General features: G+C 37.2%; 1 protein-coding gene across 1 annotated transcript in view; it reads left to right on the top strand.

Annotated features, from left to right (window-relative positions):
• Positions 1-4: 4 nt before the first annotated feature.
• LOC132558256 (importin-13-like) overlaps positions 5-18,530 on the top strand; it is a 54,393-nt gene continuing 35,867 nt past the window's right edge. The window contains exons 1-14 of the mRNA XM_060222798.1: positions 5-64; positions 1,765-1,839; positions 2,696-2,815; positions 3,630-3,688; positions 5,226-5,334; positions 5,667-5,765; positions 9,116-9,169; positions 9,493-9,565; positions 11,009-11,225; positions 11,685-11,769; positions 12,577-12,708; positions 13,127-13,207; positions 15,301-15,439; positions 16,184-16,233. Coding sequence (XP_060078781.1) covers positions 1,810-1,839; positions 2,696-2,815; positions 3,630-3,688; positions 5,226-5,334; positions 5,667-5,765; positions 9,116-9,169; positions 9,493-9,565; positions 11,009-11,225; positions 11,685-11,769; positions 12,577-12,708; positions 13,127-13,207; positions 15,301-15,439; positions 16,184-16,233 — 1,248 coding nt within the window. The 5' untranslated portion in view covers positions 5-64; positions 1,765-1,809. The remainder of the gene's footprint in view (positions 65-1,764; positions 1,840-2,695; positions 2,816-3,629; positions 3,689-5,225; positions 5,335-5,666; positions 5,766-9,115; positions 9,170-9,492; positions 9,566-11,008; positions 11,226-11,684; positions 11,770-12,576; positions 12,709-13,126; positions 13,208-15,300; positions 15,440-16,183; positions 16,234-18,530) is intronic.

The raw sequence follows: 18,530 nt of genomic DNA, 5'->3' as shown, positions 1-18,530 counted from the left end.
TGGTCGCCGTACTCAAGACAAACTCGATGCATGGATGATTGATTGCTTCTCGGACGCATTTCTTGTAAATATCTTTATTTCATATCCAATCGTAACTCGCGATTACGTTGAAATTTGGATTTTAAAATAACTGTAGGTTTAAATGTAGGTTAACATAAATTTGTCAACATCTGCGCATATGAAATATAGCCAGGCATTGATCAATGTAGTTCCCTCGAACTCGCACCGATTGCACTTTCGGCAACCACCGCCTTCAAGCACGTTAAACAGCTTGACACTTGATTTGTTTGTAGTAATGTATTAATTTGAAATGTACTGCCTCTGTAATGTACAAAATATGTTGCTGTGATATGCACTTCCCTTGTGATGTATATGATATTGGACCCTTGTTAATTACATTAAACAACAGACTTAAGGCGAAGACGGCAGTTTATTTGGATGATGGGGAACTTAACTTCTCTAATGAGTTCGATAATGAGAGAGAAAATGATTGCTAACTTAATGTGATGGTACTCAGGGGGACATCCTGTCATATAAATGAATAATTGTTTCTATCACAGACCGTACATAGTACCACATATCATACCATGTTTTGATGCTCAGGGGGACATCCACTTTCAAAGACAACAGTCATTTCTGTCACTTATCAATCTATACTTTGCTAAACTGCTAGGAGCTATGGTTGTGTATATTGTCTTTTTTGCAAAAGGGAGCCACCATCAAGTTTGATTGGTAAAAAGGAAGAATAGGCCTGCATTAAGCTGCATGTACAATTCTGTGTTTAAAATGTTGAGTGATTTGAAAGGATATCATTGTAACAATACATATGAATTGAAATATGAAGAGTCCCTCTCACACATACACAAAGATTTCTGTTTAAGTTTAAAAATCTTTTTTTTTTTTGTAACTTTTTATTTTTTTCTTCAAACAGGATACATTGCAAGACAATAAACATACCACACTTTCTCATTTATATTTTATATCCCATTCAGCTTTTCTTCTTTCAGTCACTCATCATACACCTACATTCATACAGCACCTTCACTTCATCTATACAACACTCCCAACTGGTATATTAATTACCGGTATATAGGATATATTCATTCATCCTTCACCTATACTACATTCACTCATATTTCACCTGCACCTCATTTATATAACAAAAACACTCATAAAAGATTGATTCACTTATATTTCATACACTACATTTTCACTAATTCTTCATATATATATATCATACACCTATACAAACTCCCCTGAAGGATGTGTTCACTCATTTTTCCACTATGTATACATATTCCCTCATTCTGTACCTATACTACACCTATACAAACATTCTTACATGTTATTATCACTCATACTTCACCCACTCAAAAAACACAGAACAAATACACATAACTACATAAAAGGAATAGATCTCAGAAGGAGAAAGAGAGGAAGAGAGAAAGAGAGATAGAGAGAAATTAAGAGGGAGCTGCCTGGGAATGTATAACCACATACTAGAAACACAAATTTATGATGCTAAGTTATCTCAATTAACTTTTCCCATTTCCTCCATACTTTTTTAAACTCATCCAGTACCAGATTCCCTTTTCCAGTAGCTATGAATTTCTGGACACAATATGTTTCCTTAATTAGATTCTTGAGACCATGAATAGATAATTCTGTTAAGTTAAAAAATCTTGTAGTGAGCTACATTGGAAGATAGCCAGTCACTAATTGGAAAAAAATTATCATGTTCATTTCAATAAAAATCATTTACAGGTAACAAATGATGGTGTAGAGAAGGAGCAAAGAAACTGACAAACAATGACTTTCCAGGCTGCTGCTGTTGAACAGGTACAGTGCCAATGCCATCTTTAGGACAATCACAAAATAATATAACATGTATGTCAGGACTGGGAGAAACATGATATAACCTGTATGTCTGGACTGGGAGACACATGATATAACCTGTATGTCTGGACTGGGAGACAGGAGACATAATATAACCTGTATGTCTGGACTGGGAGAAACATGATATAACCTGTATGTCAGGACTGGGAGACACATAATATAACCTGTATGTCTGGACTAGGAAACACATAATATAACCTGTATGTCTGGACTGGGAGAAACATGATATAACCTGTATGTCAGGACTGGGAGACACATAATATAACCTGTATGTCTGGACTAGGAAACACATAATATAACATGTATGTCTGGACTGGGAGACACATAATATAACCTGTATGTCAGGACTGGGAGACACATAATATAACATGTATGTCAGGACTGGGAGACACATAATATAACATGTATGTCAGGACCAGGAGACACATAATATAACATGTATGTCTGGACTGGGAGACATATTATATAACTTCTATGTCTGGACAGAGACACATAATATAACATGTATGTCTTTACAGAGAGACACACAATATAATCTGTATGTTAGGTTTGAGAGACACCTCTAAACGTCATGTCTGGATTGGGAGACACATTGTCAAGATTAGTGAATTCTTTCAGGACCACAAGACACAGAACACATTAAATCTTCCTCCTCAGCTCATTTCAGCATTAAGAGAATACAAAGAGAAATTTGTGTCAGTAACTAAATAGTATTAAAGGAATACTTATAATTGGAAAATCTCCATTTACTTCACTTTGCAAGGATTTATATAAGGTTGATGTTTTCCATTGATGACAGGCAGTGCTACAGTTTTATCAGACAGCCTGCCTCCACCACCAGGTCCATCAATGGCTGACGGCGGCACAGATTTCCCCTGATGCCTGGTCCTTCTGCTGGGAACTTCTCAGCACAGACAAGGTATACCATTACACAGAATCTTATGACTGGATATTTATATTCCCCTCAAAAATTCTGGATATCTCCTCTCACAGTTTTCAGCCAATTTTTTTTTTCAAAATTATATTATGTTTAATCACCATGACATGAAGTGCTTTCCTGAATGGTAGTTTGATTGGACTGTATTAGGAAGAGTTACTGCCCTTTGTTGTGGATGTTAATACGTCCAGGGATCTCTTTCAGGTTTCAGCCATATTTCTTATCTGAGTTTTACATCAATTTCTCTAAAATGTAGTAGGCTTTATTAGAATTACATGAAATTGTTTTTTTCTTACTGTCAGTGTGACAAGTTTGAGAAGAATTATCAAAATCCTGCTCTCTTCTTTTGGAATGATTGCATTTTGCCCAAATTTGAACTGAAGTATTCTTTGGTGAACAGTAATAAGTTCTGCATAAACAGTGCATTTAGGCCCCTTGGATGGGGGGGCCCAATTGGGGAGGGCCCAATTGGGGAAATGTAAGTCCTTGAAAATCCTTCTTCTGTACAAGGATATTGTCCAAGTTTGCTCTAATTTACGTTTGACCATATGGCTGGACCCAATAGGAAATTTTTTCAGTAATTACTTTTCATAATTGAAATTCTTTGTTAAATGACTGAATACCTAAATTAGCCAGGTGAGAGATGCAGGCCTCTTGGTCCTCTAGTCTTTACTTGTTTTCTTTTCAATGTATCTATTTTTATTCTCTCCTGGAAAGTAGCTAAAAATAGAGCCCTTTGAATATAAAAACATCTACAATGTCTGATTGTATGATATATGTTTTTGTTTTATCTCAGAATACAGAAGTGCAATACTTTGGTGCCAACACTCTACATGTCAAAATATCACGATACTGGTGAGTAAAACTAAAATCAGTTTGTGTTTGATCTCTTCATGTTGATTTGTCCTTAACAGCTTGGTTGGTCCACATAGAAGTAGAAAAACATAGCATGAACATTTTCTACAGATATAATAAATCCAAAGAAAAGACTTACCTTCATATTGGGACCAGGTAGGAAAATAATGATAAGCAATTATATTATGTTTCATTTTCATTTTGAAAGAATAATGAGGAAATATCAACAAAGAAATAAGTATCACTCAGCTTATCTGATGTGTTGTACAGTAGATTTAATGAGGAAAGGATGATTACCAGGTTATGTGATGTGTTGTACAGTAGATTTAACGAGGAAATGATGATTACCAGGTTATGTGATGTGTTGTACAGTAGATTTAACGAGGAAATGATGATTACCAGGTTATGTGATGTGTTGTACAGTAGATTTAACGAGGAAAGGATGATTACCAGGTTATGTGATGTGTTGTACAGTAGATTTAACGAGGAAATGATGATTACCAGGTTATGTGATGTGTTGTACAGTAGATTTAACGAGGAAATGATGATTAGCAGGTTATGTGATGTGTTGTACAGTAGATTTAACGAGGAAATGATGATTACCAGGTTATGTGATGTGTTGTACAGTAGATTTAACGAGGAAATGATGATTACCAGGTTATGTGATGTGTTGTACAGTAGATTTAACGAGGAAATGATGATTACCAGGTTATGTGATGTGTTGTACAGTAGATTTAACGAGGAAATGATGATTACCAGGTTATGTGATGTGTTGTACAGTAGATTTAACGAGGAAATGATGATTACCAGGTTATGTGATGTGTTGTACAGTAGATTTAACGAGGAAAGGATGATTACCAGGTTATGTGATGTGTTGTACAGTACTGGTTTTCTCAGTTTGGAAAGAACCATTCTGCAGGATCTCTGATTATGAATATTTGGACACTTGAAGAAATTTTAAATTATAGGAACACCTGATTACTATGTTATACTGTTAGTAATGAATTAAATTATACAACTTAAATTGTGAACTTACATTCACCAAGGAACTACTGGTATGATATAGAGTGAAAATATGGCAAATACAGATTTACATTAGTGGATAATAAGACACATTTGCAAAAATATCTAAGGTATGCGATAAATAGTATATTACAAGTTTTTTTTCCATTTTTTCCATTTACCTATCACAAATTCACAAATGCATTATTGAAAAAAGAATCCTTTTAACTAACTTTTTTTGTGGGATATTGAATTCTTATATAATGACATGTGTATCACAGTATACAATCTGTTCTATAGCATAAGACTTTATGTGGTGAAGCTTTAGGGTAAGATGCTGTTGAGAGTATTAAATATTCTGTACATCCTTAAGGATGTAGCCCTTATCTTAAAGCATGTTTGAGATTTTACACACAGCATGTTTGATACACAGCATGCATGAGATTTTATACGCAGCATGTTTGAGATTTTATACACAGCATGCATGAGATTTCATACATAACAGGTTTGAGAATTACCTCTCCTGTTGATCTAGGTATGAGGTGCCAGAAGACCAGTACGAAGGATTAAAGACCCGACTGCTGGAGAGAATCATACACTTTGGCAGCGGACCAAAGATTGTTCTCACTCGACTCTGTGTTGGGGTTTGTTCTGTTTTCTTCAGCCATCAACCTAAAGTCTGACTCTGTAGTATGTTCTACAAATCAAGTTTTTACTGTGTGTAGATAAGGTGAAATAGAATAATGAGAAAATTAAAGAATTTTTCCCCTTTTCTGGAAGTTTTAAATATCTTTATTTTGTAGGAATTCTACTTGTCACAATATCACAGAAGAAAGATATGTTTAAAATACAGGAAAATTACATTCATTTTGCTTAAAATGTTTGTTAAAACAGGGAAAGTTTGAACAAAAGGAAAAAGATTTTTCAAGTATTTCAGTATTTGTCTGTAATTTAAAACTTAAACCAATTTTTATAGCTATCATCAATGATTCTTCACATGACACCTGATAACTGGCGTGATCCCCTGAAAACTTTGATAGACACATTTCAACAGGAAGATATACCAAACCTCACAGTAAGTAGTGAGACAGACAGTAAGTATTGAGACTGACAGTAAGAAGTGAGACATGACAATAAGTATTGAGACTGACAGTAAGTAATATTGGGACTGACAGTAAGTATTGAGACTGACAGTAAGTACTGAGACATGACAGTAAGTACTGAGACATGACAGTAAGTATTGAGACTGACAGTAAGTATTGAGACTGACAGTAAGTACTGAGACATGACAATAAGTAGTGAGACAGACAGGAAGTAGTGAGACTGACAGTAAGTACTGAGACAGACAGTAGGTAGTGAGACAGACAGTAAGTACTGAGACATGACAATAAGTAGTGAGACAGACAGGAAGTACTGAGACATGACAATAAGTAGTGAGACAGACAGGAAGTAGTGAGACTGGCAGTAAGTAGTGAGACAGACAGTAAGTAGTGAGACAGACAGTAAGTACTGAGACATGACAGTAAGTACTGAGACATGACAATAAGTAGTGAGACAGACAGGAAGTAGTGAGACAATAAGTACTGAGACATGACAGTAAGTACTGAGACATGACAGTAAGTACTGAGACATGACAGTAAGTAATGAGACTGAAAGGAAGTAGTGAGACAGACAGTAAGTAGTGAGACAGACAGTAAGTAGTGAGACTGACAGGAAGTAGTGAGACAGACAGTAAGTAGTGAGACTGACAGTAAGTAGTGAGACAGACAGGAAGTAGTGAGACAGAAAGTACTGAGACATGACAGTAAGTACTGAGACATGACAGTAAGTAATGAGACTGACAGGAAGTAGTGAGACAAACAGTAAGTAGTGAGACAGACAGTAAGTACTGAGACATGACAGTAAGTACTGAGACATGACAGTAAGTAGTGAGACTGACAGGAAGTAGTGAGACATGACAGTAAGTAGTGAGACATGACAGTAAGTACTGAGACATGACAGTAAGTAGTGAGACATGACAGTAAGTACTGAGACATGACAGTAAGTAGTGAGACATGACAGCAAGTAGTGAGACTGACAGTAAGTAGTGAGACATGACAGCAAGAAGTGAGACATGACAGTAAGTACTGAGACATGACAGTAAGTAGTGAGACATGACAGTAAGTAGTGAGACATGACAGTAAGTAGTGAGACTGACAGTAAGTAGTGAGACATGACAGTAAGTGGTGAGACAGACAGTAAGTACTGAGACATGACAGTACGTAGTGAGGACTGATAGTAAGTAGTGAGACAGACAGTAAGTAGTGAGACAGTAAGTAGTAAGACAGACAGTAAGTAGTGAGACATGGCAGTAAGTAGTGAGACTTGACGGTAAGTAGTGTAGACAGACAGTAAGTAGTGAGACATGACAGTAAGTAGTGAGACATGACAGTAAGTAGTGAGACTGACAGGAAGTAGTGAGACAGACAGTAAGTAGTGAGACAGACAGTAAGTAGTGAAACAGTAAGTACTGAGACATGACAGTAAGTACTGAGACATGACAGTAAGTAATGAGACTGAAAGGAAGTAGTGAGACAGACAGTAAGTAGTGAGACAGACAGTAAGTAGTGAGACTGACAGGAAGTAGTGAGACAGACAGTAAGTAGTGAGACTGACAGTAAGTAGTGAGACAGACAGGAAGTAGTGAGACAGAAAGTACTGAGACATGACAGTAAGTACTGAGACATGACAGTAAGTAATGAGACTGACAGGAAGTAGTGAGACAAACAGTAAGTAGTGAGACAGACAGTAAGTACTGAGACATGACAGTAAGTACTGAGACATGACAGTAAGTAGTGAGACTGACAGGAAGTAGTGAGACATGACAGTAAGTAGTGAGACATGACAGTAAGTACTGAGACATGACAGTAAGTAGTGAGACATGACAGTAAGTACTGAGACATGACAGTAAGTAGTGAGACATGACAGCAAGTAGTGAGACTGACAGTAAGTAGTGAGACATGACAGCAAGAAGTGAGACATGACAGTAAGTACTGAGACATGACAGTAAGTAGTGAGACATGACAGTAAGTAGTGAGACATGACAGTAAGTAGTGAGACTGACAGTAAGTAGTGAGACATGACAGTAAGTGGTGAGACAGACAGTAAGTACTGAGACATGACAGTACGTAGTGAGGACTGATAGTAAGTAGTGAGACAGACAGTAAGTAGTGAGACAGTAAGTAGTAAGACAGACAGTAAGTAGTGAGACATGGCAGTAAGTAGTGAGACTTGACGGTAAGTAGTGTAGACAGACAGTAAGTAGTGAGGCATGACAGTAAGTAGTGAGACATGACAGTAAGTAGTGAGACTGACAGGAAGTAGTGAGACAGACAGTAAGTAGTGAGACAGACAGTAAGTAGTGAAACAGTAAGTACTGAGACATGACAGTAAGTACTGAGACATGACAGTAAGTAATGAGACATGACAGTAGGTAGTGAGACTGACAGGAAGTAGTGAGACATGACAGTAAGTAGTGAAACATGGCATTTAGCAGTGGATCGTTATACTGACACTATATCACAGTTATACTGACACTGTATCACAGTTATACTGACAACCGACACTGTATCACAGTTATACTGACATTGTATCACAGTTATACTGACACTGTATCACAGTTATACTGACACTGTATCACAGTTATACTGACACTGTATTACAGTTATACTGACACTGTATCACAGTTATAATGACACTGTAACACAGTTATACTGACACTATATCACAGTTATACTGACACTGTAACACAGTTATACTGACAACCGACACTGTATCACAGTTATACTGACACTATATCACAGTTATACTGACACTGTAACACAGTTATACTGACACTATATCACAGTTATACTGACACTGTAACACAGTTATACTGACACTGTAACACAGTTATACTGACACTGTATCACAGTTATACTGATTGTATCACAGTTATACTGACACTGTAACACAGTTATACTGACAACCGACACTGTATCACAGTTATACTGACACTATATCACAGTTATACTGACACTGTAACACAGTTATACTGACACTATATCACAGTTATACTGACACTATATCACAGTTATACTGACACTGTAACACAGTTATACTGACACTGTATCACAGTTATACTGATTGTATCACAGTTATATACTGTCACTATGTTATATTTGCTTGGTATTCAAGTGATATTTTTGGTAATAATTAAACAATCATTGATTATTTTTAACACTAGAAAATATGGAATGCTATCTCTCATTAGATTCTGAAATGTCAGATAATTTTAGCAGTCTGCTCTAATTGAGCATTGGCCACTATGAAATTGACTCTACAGAATCATATGAATTGACAATATTACTTATATTAACTGTTTTATTTTTCTCTCAATCATTTCAGAATTTACAGCGATGTCATTTGTTATTGGAGACCTTGCGTGTACTACCAGAGGAGGTAAGTTATAACACGGCGTCCGGTCAATCTCTCTCATCAAAATAACATAAAGATAAGCCCTACAGTTTTTGAACAAGATATTTTATTAACCTGTGAAGAGATTTAGTTTATATCATGTCATCCTACCATTAAGTTCTACACATGGTTGGGTTGTGGTGATTGGTAATGGTAAGATTTTCATACTGAACTGATTTTTAAATAAAAAGTTCTTTGAGTGTAAGAGACTGTATATATCTCTGTAAGCCCCAGTGTGTATGGGTGGAACAGAAACTTTACATGTACAGTGTAAACAAATACTTCTCCATTGTTAATTTCTGTGGCAGTTTTTCAGTGCCAACCTTGCTGAGTACCGCCGTGGCATCTTAAGGACGGAACTTGGAAACAGTCTTCAACATGGTATAGTGAAGTCGTTATCCTACATTTAATGCAGGGGGCCTAAATTCTGACTAGAAGTAAGGGGTGGGCTTATTAAAGGACAATTCAATACATTAATATACACAGATATGTTTATTAGCAGACAAGGACTGATTATTGGGTAGAAATTAATAACAGTAAAAACTTTTTTTAAAACATGCTAAAAAGTTTGAATTATGATTGAGAGTAACAATCCAGTGTTTGCAAAATGACCTGGTGACAGTCCTGGTCAGAAAATGTTCTCCTTATGACAGGCCTTGTCAGTATGTGTTCTCCTTGTGACAGTCCTTGTCAGTATGTGTTCTCCTTATGACAGGCCTTGTCAGTATATGTTCTCCTTGTGACAGTCCTTGTCAGTATGTGTTCTCCTTGTGACAGTCCTTGTCAGTATGTGTTCTCCTTGTGACAGTCCTTGTCAGTATATGTTCTCCTTGTGACAGTCCTTGTCAGTATGTGTTCTCCTTGTGACAGTCCTTGTCAGTATGTGTTCTCCTTGTGACAGTCCTTGTCAGTATGTGTTCTCCTTATGACAGGCCTTGTCAGTATATGTTCTCCTTGTGACAGTCCTTGTCAGTATATGTTCTCCTTGTGACAGTCCTTGTCAGTATATGTTCTCCTTGTGACAGTCCTTGTCAGTATATGTTCTCCTTGTGACAGTCCTTGTCAGTATGTGTTCTCCTTGTGACAGTCCTTGTCAGTTTATGTTCTCCTTGTGACAGTCCTTGTCAGTATGTGTTCTCCTTTTGACAGTCCTTGTCAGTATATGTTCTTCTTATGACAGGCCTTGTCAGTATGTGTTCTCCTTATGATAGTCCTTGTCAGTATGTGTTCTCCTTGAGACAGTCCTTGTCAGTATGTTCTCCTTGAGACAGGCCTTATCAGTATGTGTTCTCCATGAGACAGGCCTTGTCAGTATGTGTTCTCCTTATGATAGTCGTTGTCAGTATGTGTTCTCCTTGTGACAGTCCTTGTGAGTATGTGTTCTCATTGTGACCGTCCTCGTCAGTATGTGTTCTCCTTGAGAATGTGTTTTCCTTGAGACAGGCCTTGTCAGTATGTGTTCTCCTTGAGACAGGCCTTGTGAGTATGTGTTCTCATTGTGACCGTCCTCGTCAGTATGTGTTCTCCTTGAGAATGTGTTCTCAATGAGACAGGCCTTGTCAGTATGTGTTCTCTATGGGAAAACTACCCAAGAAGTGATCTGCACAAGAGTTATATGGACAATGGTTGGGAAAAATCAGTCTTCTCAAATATTGTATACCTGAAAATTGCTGTTTAAACCCTAACTGTTTACAGAAGTTACTTGCCTTCTCCTTGTAGGCGTTCACAAAAAAACCCATTATATTTTGAAATCTCTCCTTGTTAGAAAGAGAGGAGAAAGGAATAGATTATAATTCACACATGGTTGAATTTTCTTTTTAACAGTGTTGCCACTACTGCAGGGACTGATGAACCAAAACTCGCCCCCTGACATATTTGAGCAGGCTCTCAAATGTTTCTCCTCATGGGTAGAGTTTGGGGTGTCACCCCTCGACAGTCAGCAGGTCATTATCCAGGTGTTTGCTGCATTACAAAACAGTCAGCTGTTTGATACAGCAGTGGATTCTCTAGTCAGCGTTTTTTCACACCCAGACAACCACAGGTATGTATGATACAGTGTCTAGTCAGTCACACCCAGACAACCACAGGTATGTATGATACAGTGTCTAGTCAGTCACACCCAGACAACCACAGGTATGTATGATACAGTGTCTAGTCAGTCACACCCAGACAACCACAGGTATGTATGATACAGTGTCTAGTCAGTCACACCCAGACAACCACAGGTATGTGTGATGGAAGAACCACCAGTTTGCTCTAACCAACTCAGATTAATGTTACCAAGATTAACTGAGGGAGCCAAAAATCTGTCTGACGTTGTTGTTGTGTCTGAGGTGGTTGTTGTGTCTGATAGAGGGTTGTTGTGTCTGATAGAGGGTTGTTGTGTCTGATAGAGGGTTGTTGTGTCTGATAGAGGGTTGTTGAGTCTGATAGAGGGTTGTTGTGTCTGATAGAGTTTTGTCCTCGGTTATTAGGTTTTATTGGATTTTTTTTTTTTCAGATTTCCGAACACAATACAGAAGCTAATACCATCTGTGCTACAGTTAAAGGAGATGCACACAAGAGCTGTGGAAACGCCAGATATGGTAAGTGGAATAGAAGATAAGAAAAATTGTGGGACAGGGGAATAGGGAATGTGGGTAAAAATATCAAAAGGAAGGAAGAGTTTGTGTAGGGCTCTAGTTAAAACTTGACTGACATGTAGTCAGGCTATTTAGCTATCATTTACAAAGGTACAATTGTTTCAAAGAAAATTGTTTGATTTGACATAAAGATCGACTGCTTTACTAGATTTCCATCATTTGTCTGACAAATTTCATATGTAGGTTCCCTCCCCTTGGTTCGTAATTGTGCCAGTTTGAGTTTCGGACTGAATAGAAAGACAAAATAGTGACTGCAGACCAACTTGGAATTTGACAAGGAAAGTTTATGGCCCTTTATTGACAAGTAGAGAACTTGTGCCGTTTTGATTTCGGGCTTGGTCAGAAAAACAGAATAGCTGACAGGAGGCCATCCAGAATTTTGGCATTGAACGTTTGTTATCACTGTTTCTACAAAAGTACCAGATGGATCATGTCAAATTTCATACGTAGCTTCTGCTTTGTTCCTATTTGCCCATTTGATTTTGGAACTGATAAAAAAAAAAAACATCTCCGATTTGGCAGTGAAGTATTACTAAAGCTATTTATCTGAGGAATTTTCAAATTTCACATGATTAAGAGTAAAATAGAGAAAAGGGTGGAGAAGAAGGAAAAACAATTCAATAGAACATATAAAAGATCAAACGATGATGGTCATCCTGCTGGGATCTCTTTGTTTACAGATTCAGATTATCTAATTGTGGGTATCCCAGTAGTTCTACTGATAACAGAATGTAATATGGAATATTTCAGGACGTGTGTAATGGTATTGCCCAGATTGTGATAGCTCTGGCAGAAAACCATACCAAAATGTTGCTGGAAGGCTCGATAAGTGAGGACCAGGAATGTAGAAACAATGTGATGAATCTCATACAGATGGTGCTGGTACGTCTCCTCATCCTACTTATTGTAAAACACTACAGGAAATACAGACCAAAAGTAACGTTGTCCCTCCACCCACATACAGATGGTGCTGGTATGTCTCCTCATCCTACTTATTATAAAACACTACAGGAAATACAGACCAAAAGTAACATTGTCCCTCCACCCACATACAGATGGTGCTGGTATGTCTCCTCGTCCTACTTATTGTAAAACTCTACAGGAAATACAGACCAAAAGTAACATTGTCCCTCCACCCACATACAGATGGTGCTGGTATGTCTCCTCGTCCTACTTATTGTAAAACATATCAGGAATACAGACTAGAATTACATTCCAACCTTTAGTAAAAAACTCATTTATAAGTACCTGTAAATAGTAATGTATATAGTAATTGGTATTGCTCTATTTTACCTGACAGTCTTGCTGTTCCTTACCTGGTCACTTCCCAGTGGATGAAACCACAAGTGATATGTCCTTCACATTCTGGTACCTACTGCAGGTGAGTTTTTAGTGGAATTAGAATCCAGTCTATTCATGTTTGTCTTCGTAGTATCATATTTTCTGGATTATAAGCCACACCTTTTTTACCTTGTGAGTAAGGTGTGCAGCTTATATACTGAGATGGCTTATAAGTGGATGAAAACAAAATCGGCGTAATGGAAAAAAAAGCCAAAAACAGGAAGTAGACCAGTACGAGACCGTGCTGAGTTTTTTTTCTAGAACCGTCATTTGCAATTGTATACAGGATGATTTGTAAATTAAAATGGAAATAACATTCTCATGGATTTAATTAATCGTGCCTTTTAATTTAAATCACAACAATATCTTCTGGACTTTTGCAGTTACTTATAAGTCATGGGGTCGAATTCTAAAACGACCACCATGCTTGTTTATGATATGAATGGCTTCGTGTAACTTAGAAGAAGTAATAATATGGGACTATAAGAATTTGGTCTGTAAGAAAGGGCCTTTGTTAATATTTAATATTAAAGACACTGATGGAGAGATTGTTTAGTAAACCATACGTAGCATCAGGCCTTGTATCTGGGTGGAGACAATCTGTGAAGGCAACCAAGTCAACTGAGTTTAATATTTACTATTTTACATTTTTAGCCCACCATCTAATAGATGGTGGGTTATTCAAATCGCCCTGCGTCCGTGGTCCTTGGTCCGTCCGTCCGTCCTGCCGTCCGTCCGTCCATAAACAATTCTTGTTACCACTATTTCTGGAAAAGTATTGGATGGATCTTTCTTAAATTTCATATGCAGGTTCCCCTTGGTCCCTAGTTGTGCATTGTACCTTTTTTGGACTGATTCGAATTCAAGATGGCCGACAGGTGGCCATCTTGGATTTTGGAAGTAAAAGTTTGTTACCGCTATTTCTGAGAAAGTACTGGATGGATCTTCCTCAAATTTCATATGCAGTGTTTCTCCTTGGTCCCTAGTTGTGCATTGTACCTTTTTTGGACTGATTCGAATTCAAGATGGCCGACAGGCAGCCATCTTGGATTTTGGAAGTAAAAGTTTTTTACTGCTATATCTTGGAAAGTACTGGATGGATCTTTCTCAAATTTCATATGCAGGTTCCCTTTGGTTCCAAGTTGTGCATTATACCTTTTTGGACTGATCCGAAATCAAGATGGCTGACAGGCAGCCATCTTGGATTTTGAGAGTAAAATCTTGTTACTGCTATATCTGAGGAAGTACTGGATGGATCCTTCTGATATTTCATAGATATTGGTTTCCCTGGGTCCTAGTTGTGCATTGTACCTTTTTTGGACTGATTTGAAATCAAGGTGGCCCACAGGCAGCCATCTTGGATGTCGACATTAATACAGCACAAGCATATTGTCCATTATCCACCTGTAACTGACTGCTATCTAATAATACTTTGGGATCTTTTTCAAATGATATTTGCTAATAGGTGCTTAATAAAAATATCTTGTGCCATCATTGAGTACATTCAATGAAGACCAGTTCATGAACATTTACAACACCTGTAACAAACAAAAAAAATAAACTAATCTTCAAGAATTGAAAACAGATCCTCAAATGGTGAGCGCCAAGGTCCCTCTGGGATCTCTTGTTAAGAAAGTATATCGATAAAATAAAAGATTATTTGTGCATAATTCATTTTCAAACTTTGCCCTCTGTTGTCTGTGATAGCAATGAACTTCGTTCTCTGTTAACGGTATATCAAACATTAACAATGATGGTCACCATATCATAAGAAAGGCTGTGGTATGTGTTCTGGTGCGGCTTATATTGGGATCAAATTGAAAAACCGTTAAAAATTGGTTCTGCCGCTTACAACAATATGACTTCCCATTTCCTGATAAGAAAATGTTGTCACTGGCTTATGATTGGTCAAATCACACTGTAAATGTTTGGATCAACGGGGTACTACAATATAAACACTATCGTAATTTCCATCAGCATTGTTTGACTGTGAGGGTAGACTAAGAGCTTCTGTTATTGGTCTTGGGTACTATTAAAACTTGTTTTCAGATTTCAGAAAGTACATAAGTTTATCACGTCGTCTTCATGAAATCAGGAGCCTATCTCAACACCTATTTTAATTCTTGTTTACAGGATGACATACTGGATGCTGAGAAGGAGCGTCAACAACTTTTACTTCCTATATTCCAACCAATTTATTTTTCCCTCATTGAAATTTTGTTGGTTAAAGTGCAATATCCTACGGATGAGGAGTATAGTTCTTGGACTGCAGGTAAATTACTCTCAAAATCTATCACTTGGACTGCAGGTAAATTACTCTCAAAATCTATCACTTGGACTGTAGGTAAATCACTTTCAAAATTTTTTCACTTGGACTGCAAGTAAATCACTTTCAAAATCTATCACTTGGAATGCAGGTAAATCACTTTCAAAATCTATCACTTTGACTGCAGGTAAATCACTCTCAAAATCTATCACTTGGACTGTAGGTAAATTAACTCTTCAAATTCATCACTTGGACTGTAGGTAAATTACTCTCAAAATCTATCACTTGGACTGTAGGTAAATTACTGTCCTAATTCATCACTTGGTCTGTAGGTAAATTACTCTCAAAATCTATCACTTGGTCTGTAGGTAAATTACTCTCAAAATCTATCACTTGGACTGTAGGTAAATTACTGTCCTAATTCATCATTTGGTCTGTAGGTAAATTACTCTCAAAATCTATCACTTGGACTGCAAATAAATTACTCTCAAAATCTATCACTTGGACTGCAAATAAATTACTCTCAAAATCTATCACTTGGACTGCAGGTAAATTACTCTCAAAATCTATCACTTGGACTGTAGGTAAATTACTCTCAAAATCTATCACTTGGACTGTAGGTAAATTACTCTCAAAATCTATCACTTGGACTGTAGGTAAATCACTCTCCTGATTCATCCCTTGGACTGTAGGTAAATTACTTTCCAAATTCATCACTTGAACTGCGATTTTATAATTGAAATGTTTCAGAAGAAAAAGAGCAGTTTCGTTGCTACAGACAAGATATTGGTGATACCATGGTGAGTTAGATACTGGGATTTTCCTGTTGTAGATTGAATTATCTCATACAGTGAGAAGTGAAGATTGATAGCCTCAACTATAGGCAGGTATAAGGGATCTAGGTATTTTTTCAGAGGATGTAGAATTTTAGTCTTTTTTTTTTTATATCTCGCATACCTACAAACAGTGGACATTTATCTCTATGGTTAGGTATATCTCCAACTTCTCAAAGAAATATTTAGTAAATACAATACTGATCATGCCAATCCAATGTACAGTGTAATAAGTAACACAATTTATAGGTCACATATATAAACAAATAAAAAAGGAAGGTAAACAAGTAGGATATACAAAAGTATACAGAAGTGTACCTCAAACAATTCTCTTCATATTGAGAAGCAGCAGTTTTTTCATTTGTTTACATACTGAGGCAGCTGCTCAATAAAAACAAAAAAATACCAACATGTCAACACAATCATAATGCAAAGTCAAATTCAATAAAACTATGGCAAAATATGAACCAATGAAAGATTGACACAGAGACTCCTGAAAAAGAACTAGGAGGATAGACCAGATGTCGTGGAGGAGTAGGCATATGATCTTACTAAAGGTAACTGCATTTGGGTTCAAATAGCACATGTGCAACCTACATTTACAGAAGTCTGAGAAAGTGATGTCTCATCTGTCACACCCTTCTCCGGCAGCCATATTGACAATAATTCTCACCACAGATATCCATCACTGATATGTTTTTAGCCCACCATCTATTCAAATAGATGGTGGGTTATTCAAATCGCCCTGCATCCGTGGTCCGTCGTCCGTCCGTCCGTCCGTAAACAATTCTTGTTACCGCTATTTCTGGAAAAGTTTTCCTGTTGTCAAATTTCATATGCATGTTCCCCTACAGTGAGAAGTGAAGATTGATAGCCTTTTTTGGACAACTATAGGCAGGTATAAGGGATCTAGGTATTTTTTCAAAGTTTGTAGAATTTTAGTCTTTTTTTTTCATATCAGTCCCATACCTACAAACAGTTTTTGGACATTTATCTCTATGGTTAGGTATATCTCCAACTTCTCAAAGAAATATTTAGTAAATACAATACTGATCATGCCAATCCAATGTACAGTGTAATAAGTAACACAATTTATAGGTCACATATATAAACAAATAAAAAAGGAAGGTAAACAAGTAGGATATACAAAAGTATACAGAAGTGTACCTCAAACAATTCTCTTTCATATTGAGAAGCAGCAGTTTTTTCATTTGTTTACATACTGAGGCAGCTGCTCAAAAAAAACAAAAAAATACCAACATGTCAACACAATCATAATGCAAAGTCAAATTCAATAAAACTATGGCAAAATATGAACCAATGAAAGATTGACACAGAGACTCCTGAAAAAGAACTAGGAGGATAGACCAGATGTCGTGGAGGAGTAGGCATATGATCTTACTAAAGGTAACTGCACTTTGGGTTCAAATAGCACATGTGCAACCTACATTTACAGAAGTCTGAGAAAGTGATGTCCCATCTGTCACACCCTTCTCCGGCAGCCATATTGACAATAATTCTCACCACAGATATCCATCACTGATATGTTTTTAGCCCACCATCTATTCAAATAGATCCGTGGTCCGTCGTCCGTCCGTCCGTCCGTCCGTAAACAATTCTTGTTACCGCTATTTCTGGAAAAGTACTGGATGGATCTTTCTCAAATTTCATATGCAGGTTCCCCTTGGTCCCTAGTTGTGCATTGTACCTTTTTTGGACTGATTCGAATTCAAGATGGCCGACAGGTGGCCATCTTGGATTTTGGAAGTAAAAGTTTGTTACCGCTATTTCTGAGAAAGTACTGGATGGATCTTCCTCAAATTTTATATGAAGGTTCCTCTTGGTCCCTAGTTGTGCATTGTACCTTTTTTGGACTGATTCAAATTCAAGATGGCGGACAGGTGGCCATCTTGGATTTTGGATGTAAAACTTTGTTACCGCTATTTCTTGGAAAGTACTGGATGGATCTTTCTCAAATTTCATATGCAGGTTCCCCTTGGTCCCTAGTTGTGCATTGTACCTTTTTTTGACTGATTCGAATCAAGATGGCCGACAGGCAGCCATCTTGGATTTTGGAAGTAAAAGTTTGTTACTGCTATTTCTTGGAAAAGTACTGGATGGATCTTTCTCAAATTTCATATGCAGGTTCCCTTTGGTTCCAAGTTGTGCATTATACCTTTTTGGACTGATCCGAAATCAAGATGGCTGACAGGCAGCCATCTTGGATTTTGAGAGTAAAATCTTGTTACTGCTATATCTGAGGA

Source organism: Ylistrum balloti, unplaced genomic scaffold (assembly GCF_031769215.1).
Source record: "Ylistrum balloti isolate Yb309-2 unplaced genomic scaffold, AGI_CSIRO_Ybal_v1 Utg370776, whole genome shotgun sequence".
NCBI lineage: Eukaryota > Metazoa > Mollusca > Bivalvia > Pectinida > Pectinidae > Ylistrum > Ylistrum balloti.
This window is presented reverse-complemented; position numbering and strand designations above follow the sequence as displayed.